This window comes from Vidua macroura, chromosome 3, assembly GCF_024509145.1.
Source record: "Vidua macroura isolate BioBank_ID:100142 chromosome 3, ASM2450914v1, whole genome shotgun sequence".
Classification (NCBI taxonomy): domain Eukaryota; kingdom Metazoa; phylum Chordata; class Aves; order Passeriformes; family Viduidae; genus Vidua; species Vidua macroura.
This window is the reverse complement of record NC_071573.1, coordinates 35,575,070-35,599,856: the sequence shown is the minus strand read 5'-3', so window position 1 is coordinate 35,599,856 and position 24,787 is coordinate 35,575,070. Positions and strand designations below refer to the sequence as shown.

Here is a 24,787-nt window from a genome sequence, read left to right as displayed (position 1 = left end):
AAGGATATTGCATGCAACTCTTGGCACGTGGCAGGAGAAGTATTTGCCTTGTGACATGAAGATGTGTGAAATGTAAGTAAATTACTTGGGTTTGTGTTACTGCAGTACCTATCGGCCCTGTTTGTGCACTGGAGCTGCACTCTGCCAGGCTCTGCACAAACAGAACTGAGTCCCAGATCCAAGTGCTCAAAAGCCTCTCCATGCTGGATTGGAAAATGTACCAAAAGAAAGTCTGTGTGTAAGGAAGAGCCTCTTGCATTACTGCATGGAGATCAGCTCAGAGTGCTATAAAATATTCAAATATTCTCATCCGCTGCAAACCGGGCCTAACTGAAGTGAAATCAAAGCTATCACAGCAAGGTTGATCTCGTTAAAATCAATGCTTTATTCTACTGTCCAACCTCATCTATGTTGCAGTCAGCAAGTCTGCAAAAAATATTTTGAGAATCAGCCTTTCCTTAGTAAGCCTTAAGAAAGCAGTACAGTTGTTTTAGATGTTATTTATTGAATATGGCTTAATTAAAAACTGGTTTAGCTGAGTGTGGAGCCTGAAAGAATTCCCATTAATTCCTTTGAGAATATTTTATTCAATTTTATTAGCAATTAAATCTAGCCCTTAACCCTTTGGAGACTGCCAACAAATTGCATATTTGGGAAAAACAGCTTAGTATTCATTGGTCAGCTGTCTGGAGACTGCAAATGTTCCAAGTATTAAATAGATACTTATTTTTTTTGCCACTGGGCAAAGTTGTCTGCCAAGTTTTCACTAGATGCCTGTTAAGCTGGGATTTACAAACAGTTCTGTAGCAGGGATCAGGGCAATCTGAGTGACTCAGCTGCTCCTCTTAGCTCTCATTTGAGCTGAGATGCAAGCTGTAAGCAAATTAAAGTATTATTTGATAGTATTCCCTGAAAATAGTGAGGTTCAAATAGCTGATGGGAGGCACATCTCAAAGGAGCTGTGCAGTTGGCATTACCTGACTTCTTTGGGAATCCTCAGAGAAGCCAAGGAGCAAATAGTCATGAAGGATCAATTGCCTTGGTGGCACCAGCAGTGCCCAGCTCAGGCTGCAATGCCTTGCCTGCAGCAGGTGGGAGAGGTGCTGCTCCTGTCTGTGTTCTGGGCACTTGGGGTGACACTTGGGATGAACATTCCCCTCTGAGCACAGCAGTCAGGCTGGAGTGGTGTTTGCTTTGCCAACAGTTGCAAACTCAGGACACCCTGCAAGGAGCACCAGTCCGGCTGAACTTAAGCAGGAGAAAAAGTCTGAGGAAGATAAGCCTAAATAATTCCTGCTCTTAAGGTTTGCCACTCTGAGCGTGAGCATGTAGCAGCTCTTAACTACAGATACAAACTGAGGGGAGTAGGGGAATTTAGGAGGTGCTCAGGTTCCTTTCCAGCCCATTTCTTCTGACAGGACAGCAAATGGGCAGGTGTGTGGAAAGTAAGGATGGGAGGAGGATTCCTGTGTCCTGTTCTTCCTTTCCAGCACTCAGAATGCCTGAAATTAATGAGATGTCTTTGCCACTGCAACTTAACAAGCACCTTCTGTGTCTCTGTGCTGTTTTTCACTAGTGGTGTGAATGAGGGTCCTAGAGAACTCATGGGAAGTAGTCCAGAGCTGAAGCAAAGTCAAGAAAATCTATCCCCAAAATTTCCTGCCAGTGACAGCTGCCCAAGAAGAGAAATTTAAGTTGGTAGAGGAAATATTGCTTTTGTGTGGCTCCACAAATGTTTATGGTCTTATTTTAGAAACTGAGTCTCTCCCAGCCGCCAGAGCCCTTATTGTCTGCAGTTATTATAAACACAAGTTACTGTGCATGATTGAGGCACCAGATTTTCTTGTGTTATCATGCAAGTGAAATAAAAGCAGAGCTTCCCAGACTATGCTTCCTTTCTTCCAGGGTTGTTTTTTTTTTTTTTTTTTTTTTTTTTTTAATTGGCCTTGATAGTCCAGGGAGCTTACTGCTACAGAGTTCTTCCCACAAACATTTATGTTCCTGTTGCACACACATTCTGGTGTGCTTTGTCTTGTTTGCTGCTGTTAAACTGAGCTGTCTGAATTTTTAATATTAATAGTGGCTTCCTTCAGAGCTGTCTCTCCATGTGACCATTGTGGAGATGTTAATTCTTGACAAATAACAAGATACAACAATAGCTATATCAGAAAGGAAATCCTTTTGATACGAGAGCTGGAGGTGTGACTGGTAACCAGCAAATTATAAGACTGAGCGTGTTTCTAGCTCAGTCTGGCCCTTTATTTAATCTTGGGCAATTTAATTCACTTCATCCTTTCTTTTTGCTCCTTGCAAGTGTGGGGATAATGCCCAATCATGTGGTAACTTGTTAACTCCTATAATGTTCCCAAGCTATGTGTTGCTACACAGTGTTGAGGTAGAACTTATATAATCAGAACACCATTGTTACTCCTATTATTATCTCTTTTTGCACTTTGTCTAAACTGAATGAAAGCCAATTTAGTCTTGCTGCATGTGAGCCTTTCACAGTTCATAGTCATATATAGTGCATAATTCATATATTAAAGAAACATCTTTTATTACCATGCTGAGTGCAAGCAAAGATAGGGGAGAACAAAGATACATATTTTATGATCTATTAATTCTGGGCCATTTTAAGGAGAACAAAATAGTGGATTACTTACGCTAATATGTGTTCTCCAGGCTGCTCAAGGCCGTATATAATGGATGATGGACCTTTCTGTGTATTATATGCATTATGCATAGTATTTGGAGAAGTTGTAATCAATTCTGGGAATTATGCCATTTCATTATTGGAGAAGTTTATGGCATTTAGCACTTACGTAGCATTTTTACATTGTTCAAGGGTAATTACAACTAATTAACCCTTGTATGTCTGCAGAATACAATTGTTGCAGGTATGAAATATAGTTACAAGAAGCCATTTTTTTTAGTGAAAGTTAATACCAAAATCAGATTTAAACTTCAAACTGTTTACCTTTGTAATGTGATCCATTTTATAGGCCTTGCTTTATCTCCAAAAGGGAGTTTCTGAAATAAGGAGTGGGTTAGTTGAATCCAAGAATATTCTGCCTTATTGGAGGACTTGATTCCCTGGATATTAATATGATACTAGAGGTGAGCAAATAAACTTTAAATGGATGCCTCCTGTCATTGGGTCTTACACTGAGAACATCCTGCTTAGCAAGGACCCACAGCTGCCAGGAGAGTGGGGGCTTGTATTTTAATAGATTTACCCATTTTTTATTGACTTGAGGACTCCAAACATGTGAAACGATGAATTGCAGGTGACAGTGGAAAGTTGGAGGCTGCACAATGTAACAGAAAGGAGGGATGAGAGAGGTATAGAAAGTTCCTTGGCTAAAAAGTTTGTTGTTATGAGTCATTATTGCCTGGGCTTGCCAAAACCTTATGACAGTTTTCTGTTTGCTAATTACCTATGACTCTTGGAATGCAACTCTTATAAAGCCAGTTTCTCTTCTCTTTCTGGGAAAATAACAATTATGGATTTATTGAATGAACTTGTAGTGCTGTAATACCAAAGGGAGAAAGAACAGCTTTAGATGAGGATCCTTGATGCTCTGTTTTTCTTGTGCTCAGCACCAGCAGTCCTGCCTCTTTAAAGGAGTGCACAGAATGTCTGAAAACCCTCTGGAGCTTCTTGCTTAGCTCCTTCCTCCAATATGCTCTGCTGTAGGCTCAGGACTGCCATGGGTGTGAAAGTCTGGCTTTTTCCTCTTTGTGTGATTTCACTATATGATTGCACTTGCCAGTGGGATTATATTCTTTGTCACTTTCTATTTCTACTTGTTTGCAATGCTGGTAAATGTTGTATCATTTGTGACTGCTCTGATTCTCCTTTTCATCTGTGAAATTGTGTGAGGAAAGAGCTTTTTGAGAAGTCTCTTGCAGTCTGTATTTTGCTTTTAAGTAAATGTATCTTTGGAAAATTGGGGCAGCACGAACCAACTGTATTGGGATCTAGTTCAGTGCTTTATTGAGACAGTCACTACTTTGCTCTGAGAGGACATTGGGTGAATGGTTTTTCTTCATTAAATGCTGTTTGTTCTAGTCAACATGGCTATGGCTATTCCTATTCCCATTCAAGTCTGATTCCTGTTCTCTTACAGAGCAGATTTTGGAGTAAATTGTATGGGCAGAATAAAGGAAGTTGTAATGAAAGCTAAAAAGCTCAGGTTCTGATGTGCATTTGAGGTCACTCTAACCTGAGGTACTGATTTCAAGTTAGAACAGTGAGAGAATGACAGGATAATGTTACTGTGAAAGCATAATTCATCTGGCTGTCTTTCAGTTCCCCACACTATTAGGCCTATTAAGACTCTGAAGAAGCATTAAAAAGTGTTGATGAGAGAAGTTCCTATCAAAGTCCATTAGCATAAATGAGTGGTCAGAGTAGCTGGACCTGACATATTTCATATTCTTTTGCTACAAGTGTAAATCTGAGTTTCTGAAGAGCTTTCAGGCTCAATCCTATTCAAGATGATCTCACATGGCACTTAGCATTCCCACTGCTTTTCAGGCACTTGTGTGAGGAGCGAGCACTCTGAGAACAAGGCATGCATTCACTTCAGTGGATAAAAGGAAGGTGGGAGGAGGGAAAAGACCTGAAGCATGGCTGCAAGGAAAGACAGATTCGTGGATGATCAGCTTTGCATGCTGGACCTCAAAATTGTCACTAGCTATTTTACAGAAGGGAAAGAAAAGCTCTCTTTCTGCTGTCAGAACTAGTAATAGATCCTTGGATATTGAAACATCCCATGGATGCTGGAAACATCAGAACTTTGTGGTTTAATAAACCTGATATTAGCCATGGTAATATTTAGCAGTCCAAAGGAGGCTGAGGAGACCTGTACAAGGTCACTGGGAAAAATCTGTAGCTTTTTAAAGAAAATACAAATTAGAAAAACCAATCATAATATCTTAATAACCAATCATGATATCTTAATATCATATATATCATATCTTGCCTGCAATATTACTCAACCAATTCAGGTTTGTTTATAAATGTCAGTGTCCACAAAAAGTTACAGGATCATGGTGTTCTGGCTCAGCCTGCCCATGGCAAAGAGCCTTGGATGCTCCACCTGCCAAGGTAGGAGCAGCTCCATCAGTGGGTGTGTGGCTGGCTCAGAGCACATTGCTCCCAAACTGCTTTTCTGAAAGTGAGGCAGCCTGCAGTTAGAATGACCAGGAGACTTCTGAAATAAAGGATGGCAAAGCAGTGTTTTAAAAAAAGTCATAAAAAACTTGAAGCAGAGCAGAAGAGACTAGAAGTGGATCTGGCACTGCCAGCAGCTTTCCTGTGGCATCAAGACCTTCCCACCTGTCCTTGGCTGAGCATCCTCTGTGGTGGGCACCAGGAGTAGCTTCCAGCAAGGCAGAGCACTCTCAGTTCAGGGTGTGGCCAGTAGGGATCCCCCCTGGTGGGGTGCTTGCATGCTAGGATGTGTTCAAGTCCTGCATTGTGATGTTTTGGTGTACCACCAGCGAGAACACAGCCAGTGGAATGTGGAAATCAGGAGAAGGATTCTAGAACTCAGTGTTCTAAAGCAAATTTAGGTTCAATTATAGCTGCTTGTTCTCATCTTTGAGGTGGGTTGGATGGTAAATCAGATGTTGAGTAGTTAATTTAGCTCAAAGAGTAGTTCAGCATGCAAAGCAGAGCTAAATTTCTTCATGCAGTCAATGCAGTTAAATACCTGGCTGTGTTTTCCTTTGGATATTTTGGCATTGAGTGTTCATGAAGACCTGGACGCTCCTAGGGGATCCTGAACTGAGTGTCAGAGGTCTTGGGAAAGTCTTGGTCAAATCACAAGCACAGGGCACGTGCTGATGTAGATCAGTGCTTACTTAATCCCACTTAGCTACACACAGGCAGATTGTTACTTTGAGCTGTTTTACAGTGATTATAGTAGGTTTTTGTGCTTATTTAAACAATGCCAAGTGAACAAATTCTAGAGAAAATTGTCTCTTCAAAAAGCATATAAAAGAATTAGGAAATCAAATTTCTACTTTTTGTGTTATAAGTTCAGAAGTATCTAACAAAAAACATTCAACATTTTAACTGGGTATTTAAACTGTTTATACTCTAAGCAAATGTTAAATGTTTACTTTTAATTATGTATTAAAATTATTTGCTTGGGGAGGAGAATGGTATATTAGAATACATTTCTTGTTCATGTCAGCATAAACATGTAAAGTAGGGAATAAAACTGTAACCTTGATAGCTGACAGTAGAACAGGAATATCTGCAATCTGGCTCACATTTCTTTGCCAGTTGGTCATATTGTTCTGATAAGTGGCATTAAACAGGAATGGTATCTTCTATGGGTTAGCCACTGACTGGTGACTCAGCATTCCATACGAGCATGGATCCTTGAGAGACATATCCTGCATTTTTGAAGGGATGTCACAAAGATGACAAAAAGCAACATCAGTTACCAAATGTTCTAAATTAGGATGTTCTATGCAAGACTTGTCTGCTGTAAATGCCTGTTGACTGACCAGTTATTCACATTTACATTAGCTTCTGACTTTATTGTCCTTAAGGAAGATTTCAGGCGAAAGTGATTTATAAAAAACACCAGGGCTGAACCCTGGAATAAGGCAAACATGTTGTAAGTCCTTACTTTCAACAAGGCAAACATGTTGTAAGTCTAGCGTAAAAATAATATATGTTAGAATTACCCTACGAAGACTTTGATTTGAGAATAAGCTTGACTGAAATGCAGGTGCCATTACTAGGAGCCTTCCTTCTGAAATACCCTAATAATTTCTTTCATATTAGGAGTATACTGTAATTAGGAAGGATCTTTTTCTTTTAATCTGATCTATTGTGCTGGACCAGTTGTATTTGTAATACAATACTTGATGAATATTTATATGTGACTCCTCATAAAGTTCTCTTAAAATTGATACTAAAAGGCTGAAATTGTTTGAGAGGTGGCAATTACCGACTGCAAGGAAATTATTCTCCACTGAACACTTGCAATGAGAATCACTGCCAAAATGCTGCTGATGGAAAGAGTATTAAATAGTGAGTGTAAATCATAAAGCTATTACAGTGGTTTATATAAAATAGTTCACTAATGGATCACAAACCATGGCAGTTACATTTATAACAACCATACTCCTGAATTTAGACAAATAATAGGGTGTTTTATTGCACAAGGGCTTGAAGATCGCTATATTCCTTTATTACTGGGCTATTTAACAGTTGCTACTAAGCCTGTGAATTGTCTTCGCTGGGTGAGTACTCCCTTGCCTTGGACAGTGTATTTGACTATGTTGTGAAATCAGGCACATCTTTGAGACTGAACTCTTGGATGCAGCAGTGTCAGCTTGATATGTTTTTAGGAGTGCACCAGAGCTGTTTTGGCATAGCCAGCCAGAATTGTGTAGAGGGCCTGTGAGGCAGAGCTTCCAAATGCAGCCTCTCCTTTACCTGTGGGCATCCAAGCAGTTTCTATGTGCTGGGGTGGGTTAAACTGGTACAGAAGAACATAAAGTTTTCTCTTGCTCACTGATGTGAGGAAGGGCAGATGGAGGTGTGGAGATAGTCCAGTTCCTTTAGAGCTTCTGGCAGCATTCCACATGCACTTTGATACCTTACTCTTTGTTCCCTGTGGGATTTAGCTGTTTCAGAATGGTTGGCTTTTAAATTACAAATGGAGAGGCAATTTGAGTGTGTTTTGCAGACAGCCAGATTTTACCCACAAAGCTGCTTATCTGAAGTATGAAACAAATTTTTGACTGAAATGTGTGATCCAGGTAAAGGAAGCAGAGCTAATCAAGAATGAGCAGTAATGCAGTGGGAAATGAAATTGTTATCTTGCATTTGTGATCTCGGTGTGTCTGGGGAAATTCATTTATATGCCATGGCACAGACAAAGCATCCCTGGTTTGCCCCTGTGTCAAACCTCGTTAGCCCTCGAGAGCGTTTACGGAGTAAATACTGCAGTAGAACAAATCCATGGAGTGTAGCACAGTCTCTATGCATGTAGCACACCCATTTCTGAAAGTCTGCCTGCAGAAAAGGCACAGAAATGTCTGTGTTTATTGCCAACAATTAAACACCTAAGATCAGGGAGTTAGAAAGAAAACATGTCCAAAGATGTAAGGACAGCAACTCCATTATTGCCACAATATCTTCACCAGAAACAGTTCCCTTGATAATGTCATTATTTTTCATGCACAGCTGACCTTGCATCATTTGGCATTAGGGGACACATAATAGCCCTTTAAATATTAAACAGTATTTTCATATATTGAAACCTGTTGGTGATATTATATATTATGCATAAGCAACCTTTCCTTTTTCATTTTCCACCTATGAAGACGTGTTGAACATTTCCCTCTCTTGAATTTGAGATGACAGGTTTTTTTCTGAGTAGCTGTAGATATAAAATACCTAGCAGCAAGATGGCTTTTAACTCATTTTTATAGCACTGCAAGGCAGTATCTTTCTAATAGCCTTCCCTCAGACATAGAAATGCTGCTATTAGAGAAGAGCTGTGGCTGTCTCTCTCTTAGAAAGGATGTTGTCTTTCACTGGGGTTAAGACTCTTCGTTGCAACTTTATATATTCAAGCAAAAATGAAATCCTGTCTGTTTTCTAAGCTGAGATGTTTTAAAGAAAAAAGTTATGCAGAAAAGCCTCTTGACACTAAACTGTTAGAAGCAGTACAGGCCAAATTCAAATAGCTATTTCACGTGGTAGGTGCTACCCAAGCATGAATCCTCCATTTTTGCCAAAATGTCAAGTAACTCCAAATATATCTCCCTGTTATCTTAACAGGCAGCCTCTCACTCAGACTTTAACTTGATTGGTGAGACAAGAACACTTTTATTTGGGAATGCAGGCACAACTTTGACAATGCAACAGCTGTGCATTGCTGAGATGAAAACATGACCTCCTGGTGACTTGGAGAGGAGCCTGGGAAGTGATAGGTGCAGGTCACAGGGAAGAAGAGGGGCTGTGGCCAGGGGTCAATTGGTGCTTCCTGACAACCAGGAGGGAGGAGATGAAGAACTGATGGGTTTTGTTTCATTTGGGAAGTAGTGGCTGGTGGTTTCCTGCACTAACAGCCTCATAAGCTGCTCTCAGCTGTGATTTATCCACTGGTTTGTGCTGCAGTGTAGCTGGCTGGTTCTTTAATGGCAGAAATTAGTTGTAAGAGGTTGGCAAAAGCAGCTGTAATTTGGCTTGAGGATTTAAGTGTTGCAGTGAGGAAAACAAGTGTTCCTTCTGTTGGAAAGGGATAATGTTGCAAATAGCTTGATTTAGAAAATGAAGGAAAATTTCAGTGAGATGTCTATGTGGAATACTTGTATGTTGTGCTGCAAACAACATTTTTAGTTAAATATAACTAGGAATGTATACATGCATAGATTACATATGTGTAACACTTATTTTATTCACAAAAAGGGGAAAAAGCCTACCAATTCATTTTCTCCTACCTCAGAAAATTCCATACCAAATGTTCTTGTTAAATACCTAGCAATACAGTATGCTCAGAAAATGCTATCCCAAAAGGCTAGTTATTACAAAAGATTTGTGCCGGAGAACAGCCGATTAAAAAAAACCAGAATTGTTCAGCCACCAGCAGTATCTGGTTTTATTTGAAATGCCTTTTTGTTTTAATGGACAAACTGTATTTGTCAGATAATTGCACTTTTAGCTTTGGTGGAACTAGATGGTCTTTAAGGTCCCTTCCAAGCCATTTTATGAATCAGAAGCACATAAAAGTAGCTGAGAGTACAGAATACACTGCCTTGCCAGAAACAAGCCACGAGTCACACTGGAAATTTGCTGCCCAGGTCACTCAGTGCCTGCAAACCAGTGTTTCCTAAAGCTCCACAAATTCAATGCCCACCCTCCCAGAGAGGCCAAATCTGAACAGATGTGAGTAAGAAGTTGCTCAGGCTGATGCAATACTGAAGAACAGTGATCTGCCCACCATGTGAGAATTGTAAAGCTCTTCCAGCTGAAGTCTGTGGAGATCCACTATATTTCAAAATAGAATTGCAGTTCAGGAAGGAAATGAAGAAGGCTGGCACCCCAGTGGCATATTGGAAGTTGGCCATTTCCTGCTGGTGAGTGATAGGATGTTAGAGCATTGCTGGATTATCCTCCTGGGGCTCTGAGCAATTTCTGTAGTCTTGGATCTTTGCAGTTTGGCTTGAACTTGCTCGGTGGCTCCAAACATTTTCCATGCTCCCACCATAACTGGAATTATTCCCTCCTATTAACAATCTGGTATTGAAAGACTTCTAGCACAAAGTGAAATGATCTTAGGCGAAGTACTGGGGCATGGGCTGAGGTGTACATGGGCATCCCCAGTGTAGGAAGGTGATGAAAAATTAAGTAGGGGGGTCTTAGGTGCAGAGCCCTCACCCACAGACGAGACAAGGCCACAGAGCTGATCCTGAGGGCATGGAATCTGGGGATTGAGTCCCTCACCTTCACACTTTGTTATGTAAATGAAGAGCCTGACTATTTCCACAAAAAAGAATAGAGGGAAGCAGGTTTCCACCAGGGAAGAAAACTGGACCCAAACCAATGCCTGTGTCTCCAGTGCCAAAATTTGGTGTGTTTTTATATTTTTCTACAATGAAGCTGGCATTTTTTAGCAATATTCCATGGTACAATTAGATATTCATTGTAGCTTGCAAGTCCCTTATCAGGTAATAGCTGTGTCCATTTTTTAGGTGAGTGAGAAGGTGGTTTTCAGAGATGAACAGTGGCAGGGGAAGGCAAGGAGCTCTGACTCTGGAATGGCTGTTTCACAGACTGTGGAGCCTGCCTTTGTGAGAATACAGTCAAATGGCAGCATTTTGCATCTCCTGTAAAAATGGATTCCAGTCATTAATTTGCATGTGACAAGGCCCATGTTAAGGGTCTTTTGAGCTCCTATGTCCCACTTCTGTCTGTGAAAATCATCTTTCCTGAAAGGAAATCAGTACCTACAGGTCAAGGGAAATCACTGAAGTGCCAAGGAGGATCAGTGCTGAGTGTGATCTGGTACTTGGATTTGAAGCAGGACTGTATTGCTCTGGCTTTGTAGTGACGAGCTCATGCTGTTGAATTTGTGGTGACTCTGTTTGAAATGCCAAGCTGAAATCACATTGCTGTTTCCCTTCTATTTTAAGTGCATTTCTGAACTAGTCTGCAAGGCAGCTGTGCTTTAATTTAAATCCTTCTTCAATAATAGCTCCTATTGTGCCAGCTTTGAGATGGCATCAATGACTAGAATTTTATTGACACACTTGGTACCACTATTTATTAAACACTACTCTTCAATTGGTATTTATATAATGCTACTCACAAGATCTTTTCCCTACACTGCTCGGTTGATTCTTGCTATTGTATCATATCTAAAACATCTATTTTTTTTTTTGTTTGTTTTGTTTTGTTTTATCAGTTGTAAGGCATGAAGGAGAACAGAGAAAACACTACTTGATTAGGTTTCTTGGAAATCTGGACTTGGGTCTCAGTTTATCTAAGACTTCTTGTAAGATTATGGTCTCTTGGGGCAGTGATAATCCTTGCTCTGAGCACACTTCCTTTGTGTCATTGAGACTGTAACAAACACTGCAAACTGCTAAAAATGTGTGTGTACAAAAGGAGGCTGCACTCCTGCTTGAATCCCTGGTGTATTACAAGTGTAGAAATCCTTGAACATATTCTTGATACTCTAAAAGCAAATAATGTCTATTATTCTGTCTTTTCTTAAATAAATAAAAATGTACTTTCTTTAATTGGCATCTACATTCAGATGAATTTTATAAGCAGATAGCCTGCTTATAAACACTGGAGGGGGAATGTTAATTCAAATGAGCACCTGTGCCAAGTATTCCTTATGATTGCTGCAAATCTCATTGTGCAGAGAAGTCAAGAGGTGTTTTTTATTATAGCCTGTGATCTTCATTCAGCTTTGTTTTGCTCGAAGTTCTTTAGCTGATGGCTGCTCTGAAACATAAGGTTTCCTTACAATAATTGCTTTTCCTTATTTGAGATTATATGTCATGACCTTTATGTGTTCACAAGACTACTAGGAAAATGAATGTTGAAACTTAAATTCATCATCAGCTGTTTCATCAAAATTGTTGCATAATCTCAGAAAAAAGATAATTGCAAGATAATTTATTTGCTTTCAGAGTGCCTTTTTGAACTTCCACCAAAGCTCATGGAATGACTTCAACCAAAGTATGACTGGGGTCTTTCAGTTTAACCTATTAGTCCTTTTCTTCTCACTGTTCCTGGAACAAGAGGACTTCTGGGTATTGTGGAGCTGAATAGCTGATACAAAATGGGAGTAAGGCAATCAGCACTTTGGTGGTGATCTTGCAGTGCTATGGAATAGAGACAGTGCTGTTTCTCCCTCTCTTCCTCCTCCTGGCAGTGTTTTGCTGATAAATATCAAGATGTAGCCCATGGTGGCCTTACAAAAGGCATTTTTCCTCCCCTGTTGAACATCCTCCCTTTCTCTGACAGTGTCTCAATGTCTCCTGGTTGGTAAGTGATGTTTCTGATTGCTCAGCAGGCATCCTGTTAGAGCACATTGCCTCCCAGACAGCCAAGAGCTGTAGTTAGTGCTTTTCCTTGCCACACAGTGACAAGACCATCAGCAGAGCCATTCCTGAAGCTGCATGTTGTGCTTTGTAGCTCTCACCTAAAATCCAGAAAACTGTTCATTTCTGATGAAGGGTGCTCTATTTTTTTCTTCAAGAAAATGCACTACATGTTGGAAAATGCTTATTGCAGATATTGATAAGACCATAAGAGTTTGGATAGGCCACAATTTTTTTCAGCTTATTATTCAGCTTTATGGTTATGGAGGACACTGCTGTGCTTAGACACTGGAAGTTGGGCTGGGACAGCTCATAGGTTGTAGGAGGCTGAATCCTTTCTACCATTACACCTGTTATTAATGACCAGAGCTTTATTCAGGTTAGCAATATTAATAACTTTTCAGCTTCCCTGAAAAGTAACTGGGAATTGTTTGGTGTTTTTTTCTTCTTTTTTTTTTTTTTTTTTTGCCATTAAGAGTTTCAATTCACTGCAGGAGATGTGGCTTAAAGACCTACATCACGAGAAAATTGCTCCAAGTTTTTGAAACATAGCTGAAAGCAAGTGTTTTCAGCTACATAAATGGTGTCCTATTGCTTTCTGACTAATGTTTTGTCAGTTGTGGAATTTCACCCCTTACAACTGCAGGTTCTGTAAAATACCCAGAATTGTAATGAAAGTCAGATGATTCACAGAGGTTATTGTAAGAATATTTCTGAAATGAGCTTAGAGAAAAGTGTTAGTGGGAAAGACATAAAAGTTTCAAGTGGCCTGCTTCAAGAGAAGGTATGCCATTAAAATCTTTTTGTATTAATTTAGGAATATCAAGAGATAAAACAGCAATTGGGAAATCTAAAAATTGAAGATATATTGAGTTTCCCATTCAAAAAATTAAACACAAATTTTCTCCTTAACTTTTTAGCATCTGAATGAGTTGTAAACATTTTTTCTCTAAATGCTTAATGGAAATGAAATACTCCTGCTGGCATACAGGAGTATTAATTTTTAGGGTACTTAAACCAAGCCCTGGTGATCTCCAGAATCCAGGGCATGTGTATGCTAGGCTTTTTGCCTTTAGGAAAGAAAAGGACAAAAGCCATCTAGAAGGACCTGAAGATGAATTCATTTGAGTTTAAGGAAAGAGGATTGGGCCACATCTATGTACTCTTTTTCAGACTCATAATCTCCCATCTTTCTAAAGACAAATCATCCTGCCACCAGCTTGAATATATATATTTTTTAACTGTACCAAACTTGTAAGCTAGGCCAAGATGAATTAGGGACATGAGTCCACCATGGTAATGGGAAATACAGCTGGGAGCTGTTAGTTAAATATTGCTCTGTCACAGCAATACATGTAAATGCTTTGTGGGAATTATGGATGGCAATCCAGAGAAAGTGTATGCTGACTCATTATGTGCATGCTGGGCATATACATAATAGAGAAGCATCTTTGTGCCTCTGAAAGATACCATGAGATTTCTGTAATTTTCAGACACTCGAAGAAAAGCACAAACCAGCATTCTTCTCTTTGCATGAAGCACAGAGGTTCCATTCATGCAGCAGCTACCTCATTCAGAGCACATAATTTCTGCTCTACAAAAGGGCTGGGGATTTTCAAGGCAATTTCTGCTTTGCAGCCCATTTGATATTTTTGTCTTTTAGTTCACCTCACAGCTCAGCTTGGATGTAAATTAAAGCAGGTGAGAGCCTGCTTTTGAGAGGCTTTTAATCTGCCTATGCAGCTGGGACAAAAGTTAAGAGTTGGAAGAGAACAAAAAAAGGCAAAGGTGTATATGTTACTGGGATAAACAAATGCACAGCTTGGAAGTCAGTGGACCTTTGGCAGTTTACCCCACCTGTGATTTAACAAACCTGGTAGGCCATGAAATCGTTCATAATTAACTTCAACATTCTTAAATGTTTTATGGACTGGTTTTAACAATCTGTAAAAAAATGTACTATGCTGTAAATTGAACAGGGAAGCAAGAACAGATTACAGTACCTAAAAGGTGAATTAACACTTCCTAGGGAATGCATTAGCTGACTCTTTTAACTTGCCATTTTAACTGTTGCAAGAATGGCAATTTTGGGTTCTTCTGGTAATAGTTTGGGGATTTTTTTAGCAGAGGTTAAGTAGGCAAGGAGTGTCAGGGCTTGCTGAGGGACATGGAGAGGGGCCCATAGGATGGAGCAGCATCAGGGAAGGGCCACTCAAAGCAGGGCCCATCCCCAGTGAAAGAGTAGGGTAAGAGGTCTCAGTGGGTGAGGAATTCTGCTAGCAGCATCTTCTGTCCAAACCACCAGGCTTCATTCTTTTTCACACAGGGCGTTTTCTGGAGGATTGTGGACTGTTTACGGTGACATGGAGTTCCACAGGTGCCACCTGTGCATCAGGTCAAAATCCATCCAAAATAAAACATGGTCCCAGTGAATGTAGCAGTGACCCAGCCACTTGATTTACACAAAGACACTGTTTGTGTCATAATTTCCATTACTGTGCATTAATCTTTATTCTCTCAGTATTTTAAAGACATTTGTGATTCTGATGTGATGGAAAAATTAAGATGATTTCAACAGGAAATGGACTCTTGTACAAGATTCCCCTCCCCTTCCATTTCTGTGTAGCAGCTGCTGTTGCCAGGCTGTCTTTGTTGCTATGGTGGTGGTTTGTGTGCCAGAATTTTATATTCACACTTCAAGAGTCACCTGATTGAGTGGCTGTGCCACAGAAGTTATCAGGCTCACTGATGAAAATAAAGGCTGTATCTGACTGCTGTTCTGTGTGTATGGCAACTTGTGAAGGGAGCAGATGAAACATAAACAGATTCCAGTGGCCTCTGGCCATCAGCTTATGGAAGAATTAGCAGATGATCTCTCTCAGTAAATGAGTGTCTTCTGCATTTGGAAGGTGGCATTTCTTAGCACACAAGGCAGCTTCCCCACACCTTGTGGCACTCGTGTCTCCTTGGTCAGGTGTGAGCTTTGCTGTCTGCATGACGTGAAAGTAGCTTTTTGGCAGAAGGACTGAGATTTAATGAGAGAGAGGGTCACATTTTCTGTATTTGTTTTCCACAGTTGTTCCATAGACCTTAATGATACTGCTCCCACTGATAATTAGAGTACAATTTGACCCAATTTAAAATGCAGTAAGGATGATAAACTCAGCTTCACCAGAATTATAGCTTTAATCCCAAATCCTGCAAACACTTATGTTTAACTCTTAGTATGTTCAGTGTACCATTGCAGTGAAGCATTTGCAAGGCTGAGGCCCCTGCTTCTCTTCAAAATCGAGAATTACACCAATACACTCAGAATAGCAAGCAAAACAGAGATTTAATATATATTTCAAATTTAAAACAGTAAATTTAGGTTTTAGTGCATTTCTCATATCATTTCACAGAGTCTTTCTGTGTAGCTTTTGCCGTGTCTTCATTTGACTTTGGTCAAAGCCATCTGTTATTTAAATCAGTTATTGCTCCTTTCCTGATTTGCTTACACACACATCCAGATGTGTATGTAAAACATTGTGTATTCAATTATTCCCCTGTAAATGAAATATTGGTACTAAGCCCCTTATATAAAAAATAATGCTTTATGGGTATATTGCATTCAAACAACTTGTATTATCTATGCAAGGCAATCCTTGACTGTGTAGGCTGAGATTTTTGAACCTAGAGAAATGAAAGTATCCTGAAATAGTTCTTGCCAGCAACATGAGACCAGCAGGTATCACATCTGATTTGTATGATTTGGAATAACCACTCAAATAAGCCTATTGCTGAGTGGGTTTTTTTTCTGACACCACATCTTTCCTTCACTCTTAGAACTGGAAGGGGTTGAGTGAAGAAAAAATAGAAGATAAGCATTTAGATGTTTTAACTGAGGCCTTGGAGGAAGGTGTCTGGTTCTTCTTTTGCAAGGCTTGGTCCAGTCATTTAAGGACAAGATCTTTGTACTCTTTCTGGATGTAACAATCCTGCTGAGAGGAGCTGGTTTCCAAGTCTCTGATCCCAAGCTTTGTGGAAAAGGAACTAGATTGAGACATGCTCTGAATCTGTGTTTGCAGTATGTACTAGGTACCAAGAAATGTGCTCCTTGCTGCAGCAGATGCCAGTGAAGCAATAGCAGTAACACATGAGCCAGCTATCTGGGTTGAAACGAAAATTCCCACTGATTTCACAGCGTCTAGGATTTCAGCACAGGCTGAATCACAAACACTTTCCAGAGCTGTTGTTTAAAAGGCCCAGGCATAATCCCATTTCTTTTTGTGCCGCTTCTTCCTTTTGATGGAAAATTCATTAGATACCTGCCATATGAAAGGTGTGTTCCTCTTCAGACGAATACTATCAGATTAAAATACTCAAGTCTGAAAAACCACAGAATTGCTCCAGACAAAACTTGATCTCTGTAATGACAGGCACCAGTATGTACCAGTATCAGAGCCTATCCTTATCCATAGGCCCACTTCTTCCATCTTCAGGTCAGTGGTTGCTGAGAGCCTATGGCTTCATCAAGAATCCTGAGGTATCATAAATTGTGATTTGTTTTTCCCTAACAAAGACTGTAAATGAGTCCAGGTCAAGTGAAAGTGGGATTTGTGGGTTTGTTGAGAACTGCCACAGAAGTGCCACCATCCCTGGCAGGTTTACATCTTCCCAAGATCTGATTTCAGTAGACTACTGGGAATGCAAGAGCTTAAAGGATCATTAGTAAGTACTGTAGCATCAGTACTCTCTGCTCTTATTTTCTGGGGATTTTAGTAGCATTTTCATTCTTTTGTATGCAATATGAGATGAGATGAAAAGGCAGTTGTGAAAATAGCCCTGAAAATCTCTCCCTTTTCCCCCATCATGGAACAACCCCATCCGTCAGTGCAGCCAAAGGCAGAATTGGTTATTGTTGCTTTAAGTCATGGCAAATGACTGGGAATTACAGCACAGCAGGGAGAGAGCAGACTTTCATCCTGACTGATGTGGCACCCACGTTTGCAGGGAAGGTTAATAAGAACAAAAAATAGATCCAATGGGTTAATTGGCCTTGAAATGTGTCCGCTGTGTGCACAGGCTATGGTGAAGGAGCAGATTCACCTCCCACTAAAGGCAATCAAAAGTCTTTCATTGAAGGGGAAGAATCTGGAAAAGGCCCAGAGGAAAAGCTTTAGCAACTCTTCATAGTAAGAGCAAATCAGCAGTCCAATATGCTAGTTTTGTAGCTTTTTAATTAAAAAAAAAAAAAATGGAACTAACATCTCCACACTCAGATTGAAGAAAAAATACTTAGTTTGGAGGAATTGTATTTCAAAATAGTACTAAGTTAAAAATACATACAAAGACATTTTTTTCTGTGTCATTTGCTTTGTCTGTAGCAGAAATTTGGCCTGCTGCCCCTAAATCCCAAGCGTCAGTTGAAAACCCCTACAGAGAAATTAGAAATCTCATGTGCTGTATCATCTGATGTTTTATCTCTGACTGCACAGGGGCTCTAACAGAGAGGTCATTTATGGAGCACTTTGTTCTTTAAAAACATTTTCCTTAAAACCTCTGGATTTAGAATTTTGCTGGGTGAGAGGATGTTTTGCCATCTTTATGCTTTCTGAGTTGAATATACCTAAACCTGAATTAAGGTCACATTCCTTTGTTCTGAGGAAGCCTCTTCATATTACGAGATCAAAAAGCTGTGGTAAAGCATTTTCTGTGTATTTAAAGCATGAAGCTTTGGGAATGTTTGTGCTACTCTTTCAATTAAAAGTTGTTCCTCTTTTGGCATCACTATGCAGGCTCAGTCAGTGCTCTCTGCTTTTGCCAAAACTGTTCCCTCAAAACTAAAAGACAAGAAGTTTCACTCAACAGGAGGGAGAACTGCGTTGAAGGCGGCAGAGCACTTCCCACAGGAACAGCTACCCAGAAGGGCGGTGGAGTCTCCCTCTCTGGAGACATCCCAAAGCCACCTGGACACGTTCCTGTGTCACCTGCCTTGGAAGGGACGCTGGGCTGGGTGATTTCCTGAGGTCCCTTTCAATGGCAACCATTGTGAGATTCACAATACGGGAATTTTGCGGCCCGCGGGAGCGCTCCTGGCCGCATCTCTCAGTGGGACGAGACTCACGGACACTCACCCTCGCTCCCTTGCTGAGCGTTTCGGAGCGGTACCGGAGCCCCACGCGTGCTTCCCGCGGAGGGAGGCGGCTCTCCCCTTCCCAGCGTCTCCTGCCGTCCTTCTGCCTGCCGGAGGAGCCGCGGCGGCCGGCCGTGACTCCGCTCGGCGGAAGGCGGCCGGTGGCGGCCGGGAGGTGGCGCCGCGGCGCCGCCGGCGCTGCCCTGGGCGCGGGGGAACCTCGGGGGCCGAGCCTGGCGGGGCGGGAGGAGGAGCGGCGAAGAGGGGAGGGAGGGAGCGGAGCGGGCAGCGCCGCGGCTCCGTGCCCTGCGTGCGTGCGTGTGTGTGAGAGGAGCGGGCGGGCCGGCGGTATATAGAGGATGTGCCGCCGCATGGCTCGCCCCGGCTGCTGCCGCGCCAGTTCCTTGGGCCAGCGCCAGTGAAGCCTCTCGCCCTCGCCGCCCGGGCAGCCGCCTCCCTGCCCGCTCCCGGCGCCTCTGCCGGCCTCTCTGCCGGGTTTCCGGCGCCCCGGCGTCCCTCCTGCAGCGGCCGCTTCTCGCGGCTCCTCCGCGCCGGGGGCAGAGCGAGCGCGTCCATGCGGTGCAGATGGCCGGGGCACAGCCAGGGGTGCACGCTCTGCAGCTCAAGCCCGTCTGCGTCTCCGAAACCCTCAAGAAAGGCGTCAAATTCGTCAAGTGGGACGATGTGAGTAGCCCCCGCTTCCCCCGGCAGGGGCGCGGCGGGGTTGCGGAGCGATCGGGCGGGAGGGCTGCGGGCCCTGCCCCGCTCGGTGCGGAGGGCAGGTGCGGGGCGGCCTCAGAGGTGTCCCCGCCGAGTGCTGCCGAGCCGAGCGGCGGCGTTGAACCGGCGGCTGAATGCCGGGCAAACTTTCTCCTAGGGCTCTCCTGTCGAATTGCGCTTGGCCGGTGCGGGCTCTGTTGGGCTGGCTCCTTTCGCGAGCGTCTTCCTCTCCCGCCTCCCGCGTTTCGGTGTGCGTGTTGCCGCCTCTGTCCTCGTAACATAGTTGTTTCAACCTGTTCTCTCGTTCCATCTCCGGTCTCCTCCTCTCAGCCTTTCCTTTTCTTTCTGGCTCCTGCTCCTCTCGCTGTCTCTCTCGTGCTGGTGGAGTTGTCAAGCCCATGTGTTCTCCCAGTTTGGGTACCCTTGGTCACTTTACTTCCTTCGCAGAAGACACTCTTCTTTCTTGGCTCACTAGGGCATGAGACTTGCCTCACCATCACATCTGTTTTCCCTTTACTGCTTGCTGTTTCCCAGCCCTTTACGTTTGTATAGCCTCACATAGGAAAGGAGTGCGGTTTCCACCTCACCTTTGGTAGAGCAGCTGTTGGGCAGCTGGGATTTCTTCCTTGGCATGCTAGCTATGCCCGGGACAATTTCAGAGGAAAGGAGAGCTAAACGGCAGAGTTGCCTTTTTCAAAGCCTGCAGAGAAAGAGAGCAGGATGAGTCCTCTGCTAGCTTTTGCTCTGGCAGTCCCACACTGAGTGTGTGTGTCTCAGTTGTGCACGGAGGAGCAGGTGCCCCAGAAAGTCTGTGAGTGGTGTCTGGGGGCACAGAGGCATTGTGAGACTCGAGCTGAGGCAGAGAAATGGTTGGGAGAGAAGACATACAGTCTGAATGTCCGGAGAATTGTTGAGAATGAGTTGTTCTCAGAGCTCTTGTGTGTTTGCTGTGAGCTTGGCTGTGCTATAGATGTCCACAGCAAAAACTGGAGGGACAGCAGCGAGGGAGGAGCAGTTCATGTGGAACCACTGTTCTTGGCTTATTGTGTCTTGCTCTTTTGCCGTTGCTTTCAGCCTGTCCAGCGACCAAATAGTGTGAGCCTGACCTCTGTAAACCTGTGATAAACACTCTCAAGGAGAAAGAGAACACAAGAAACCAAACAACTTGTGGTGTGAAGTTTTATTTACAGTAATAAGCTAACACATTTTTAAAAGGCTCAGCAAACTGACCTTGTCCACAATACCAAACAGTGGCTTAATATAGGTTCTGTATGTTTAGGAACTAGGCTTGAATGAGAAAACATTTTCTTTCGGTTGACATTTTCCTTAGGGTAGGAAAAGGCAGCCTTGTCATTGCAATTATTGTTTTATTTCTGGTAAGCTACCAAGGAATTTCGACGTGTGTATGCAGAAGTCAAGTTAACGATGATTTGAGTCTCCAGACTGAAAGTCCAAGCCATCAGGCAACAGTTTAAGTTATTAGAGTCCTATTTCCCAAATAGTAGTTGTACAGATAGAATTAAAAGATGAAGTGTTGTTCTCCATGCACAGTGGACCTGATAACCTGCCTGTTACAGGCTAGTTGGTAAAAAAATGTAAAATTGTAAACCTAAAGGCTGCACTAATAAAACATGGCTAAATTCTGGAGAAAGACCTGTATTTTGGGTTAAAGGTGTTACTCAGCAGTCCACAGGTGTTACCTGGAATATGTGACTGAGTTAAGTCCTCTTGTGCTTAGTGGTTGCTTTCAGTGGCAGCCTTGTGAAAGTTGATGCCTATTTAGCTGCACTGTGATGAAGAATTCTAGTGTTAACTCATTGAGCGTGCATTATGTGTATAGCCGCACATTTCCCACCCCTCAGCCCTCCTGTCTTGCCTGTAGTGTTCTCAGCAGTGGAAGCCCCACAGAATCCAAGGTTTCAAGGGAAGGGAGTTTCCTTTGCCACTCTGGCTCACACACTGATGTTTGTTATGCATCGTTTCTTTTCACTGTGTGAGAGTGGGAGTTCACTTCTTCCACATTGCCTGTGCACTGGGGCAGCCTCTATCCTCTCCTTGTTGTTCCCTTCCCTGCTGTTTTGGGTTGCAGTTTAAAGATGGTCCTACTGACTTTGCTTTGCATTTCATGAAGCAGAAGTGGTTGTTTTGAATTCTTACCGCTCGTACCAAGTTTCAGCCCAAAGCAAAATTTTTCTAGCTGAGCTTTAAACCAGTGAGAATTTTTAAATGGGAATGCTGGAAGCATTTAAACGAGAGCGTGAGAGGCGTTGAAGGAATTCTGTGTTGTGTGGAGTAACATTACAGAAGGTGTTTGCCAGCTTTGAGAAGGACACTGTGGCAAGGTGTGCAGAACAGTCTGACAAAAGCTGTGGTGGTACAGACTTGAAAACCAGTCCATGTGTGGACCTCCCATCCTGAGCCTCTCGTAGCTCTGTGCCTGGTCAGTAACTGAGGTCCTGCTAGCAGGTGTGGTACTGACATTTCTCATGAATCCCCTCTCTGAGGAACTGAAATCTGAGCACTGAAATCTGCTACGTGTCACCCATGAGCCTCATCCAGTGCCTGCTGCCCCTGCCCTGTGGGGATGGTCCAGCTGGAAAGGGAAATGCTGTGCCTGAGCTTGGCGAAGTGCAGAGGAGGAGGTCACATCAGCCACTCCAGATCACAGATCGCAGGTGGAAGGCTTGGAATTCCATTTCCTCTGCAGACTGTCTTCAGTTTCTAAATTGAAAAAGCAGTAGGATCAATTAAAAAGGTCTGGCTTTGCAAGACAAGTCACTCTTTCATGCCTTGGGATTGGATGTAATACTGCTCCCACCATCCAATGCCTCCAATGCCTAATATGCTGTTCACAAATTCCATTTGGGTTCAGGGTATGAAGCACTAAAGTCAAACAGTTCATTGTTGTCCTGTGACTTTGCTTCTCCTCACAGTGTTTGTGTTGTATTCTGTAACAGTATTCCAGGTCAGAAAGCAAATTTTAGAATGATCTGTTGCTCTTGGTGTGTAGTTTTGGATTCACAAGGCACTGAGCAGAAATAGCTGCTCTTAGAATCTGTGAAAGATAAAAGTGGCTGGTTGCTTCTGTCTTTTTTTTTTATGGCTGTATCCGTGTGTGTGCCTGGGTCAGATAGTGGTTGGCTCAAGTTGTTTCCTCAAGTTGTTTCATGAGTTGAGCCTCTATAGCTGCTTCTCCCTGACTGCTGGGAGAGGCTCTGAGCCTCCTGACTGCTGATCTGGCTTTGAACAGCTGTGTTCTTGTATTCCGAGAGAGAACTGAGAGAGGGGGAAGGCTGGGGAAGAACTGGCTGGATCCCCTCTGCTGTGGTTATAGCAGTTTTTCCTGATGAGAGTTTAAAGTAGTTTAATAAATAAAGGTAGTTAAGTTCACAGGTGAAACTTTTTTGGTAAGAGTTTGAGCTTAATGTAGCAGAATGTGTTGCTAGGCTGAGAAGGGTAAGGAAACTTGAGTATAAAGAGCAACTTCTCCCAGGAATTATGTGTCTTGAGGGCTGAAATCTGCCCTGGCTGACTCCTTTCCTTGTTTTTGTCTGGCCTGTAGTGGGAACAAGATAGACATGACTGAGTCTTTAAGTAGCTCAACAGCCAGAGCACAGCTGAGCTGATATTTTCTGAGAGCTGGAATTGGCACACTATAGCAAGTTAATATGATGGTATATGTTCAAAAATAGGTTTGTTTTCATTTCTTGCTTTAAAGGCTTTCTTATCTTCCCTACTGATAATATGTACTTTGCATAAAGATTTTGACTGATCTCTCTCTGTGGCTCACACTATTTACTTTCACTTTTTAAGTTACGTATATTGCTAAGGTGAATTCTGCCTAAATTGAGGCCCAGGATTCCAATTTTCTAGCCGCATCTTTTTTTCTAAACATTGGATTACTGCAGCAAACCTCCTGACAGGTAACATTGCTTAGTGGCTGCAGAACTTCCCCAGGTGTGCAGCAAAATAGAGCCCAGGTATTTTAAGTTTTTTTAATGCCTTTCTCTTAGAGTACTTTGTCTTAATAAAGCATTTTTGAGCTCAGAGTGAACACTCTGGAGATTTGCAGGCTTCTTTATCTGTTTAGAATGTTTTAAAGAAGACTATCAGGAGTATCCCCTTTAACCTTACAAGAAAACATAACATCAGAGCATCTTTTTTATGGATAAGCTGAGATTAAATGAATAAACAACTTGGAATTTTTCAGAAGTTATTTTAAGTAACTTTTTTCCTCCCTGCCTTTTTTTTGTTTGTTTTTAAACTGTGCACAAGCCTGCCACTCCAGTACATTAGTGAGGACATGAAAAATGAGAGACCATTGTTCTGTGTGTATAAAACTAAAACAATAAGCTGAAGAGTTTATTTTTTTGTGAATGCTTTCAGTCTGGAGCGAAGAGGTCAAATCCGGCATTCCAGAGTTTTTGTTGTTTCTTCTTTGTTGCTAATCTTTATGTAGTAAACAAGTATCAGCTCTAGGCTATTTAGAAGTATTTTATCTGAATAATTGTAAGTTGGTCTTTTGCAACACAGGAGATTGAATTTACAGTTGTAAAGAGTTAATATTTAATAAATCAGAAAGCCTGAACTTTATTAATTCTGCTGGAAAGCTTTTTATAACTTCAGTGTGGGGAGAAAATAAGATTTGGATCTGCTGCAGATGGGTTAAATGCCTGTCTGTTCAAGTCAGAGATGACATCTCTATTAGTGGGGTTTTGGAGCCCTTTGGAGTATTGGTGGATACATGGGAAAGTGAAAAACAGAAAACAACTCTGAAATAAATGAGCATTCTTTGAGAGAGGGAAGTTAACTGGGAGTTTGGGTTGTGCACTGTGTGCTTTCCTCACTTCAGTGTTTGAATGCTCAAGACTGTTTTGGTTTTTCTAACAAAACCTGGAGTGATATAGTTAACACAAAATTAACTCTTGCAGTCAATTTCTAACTAACTATGGAGTCTTTGATCTATTATAAAGTAAATGCTTCATAAGCACTTTTTAATTTATTTTCACAAGGCCCATTAAATGACAAAATGTTTCTAGTTGGACTGTTGAAGATCCAAAAAAAGACCGACATTAAAAATCTCCTAATTTTTAATCTGTGACTAGATACCTTGGACCTAATTTTCAGCCTGCAGTGCCACACTGTCAGATGTTCAGAATGCCTCCCCAGAAGGCAGAGAGCTCAGAATTTGAGCTCAGCATCTCTGAAAATTAAAAAATGAAATGTGGAAATATAATTCCAGTGTTCTCTCAAAATCAGAAGGCAGCATTTATGTTGATGAGCAGACTGGTTTAAATTATTTTCTCAGCATCACACAAGAACTCTCTGGCCATGGTGAAAATCTTCCTGGTTGGCATT

At 42.0% G+C, this 24,787-nt stretch overlaps 1 protein-coding gene across 4 annotated transcripts in view; it reads left to right on the top strand.

Moving 5' to 3' along the window:
- Positions 1-5,514: 5,514 nt before the first annotated feature.
- Positions 5,515-24,787, top strand: part of PLCB1 (phospholipase C beta 1) — a 354,560-nt gene continuing 335,287 nt past the window's right edge. For 2 of the 4 annotated variants that reach the window (XM_053972198.1, XM_053972201.1), the window contains exon 1: positions 19,049-19,393. In XM_053972198.1, the coding sequence (XP_053828173.1) occupies positions 19,295-19,393 (99 nt within the window). In that variant the 5' untranslated portion in view covers positions 19,049-19,294. Of the gene's footprint in view, positions 5,614-6,945; positions 7,058-19,048; positions 19,394-24,787 lie in introns of those variants that run through there. The other 2 variants (XM_053972200.1, XM_053972199.1) reach the window with 2 other exon arrangements.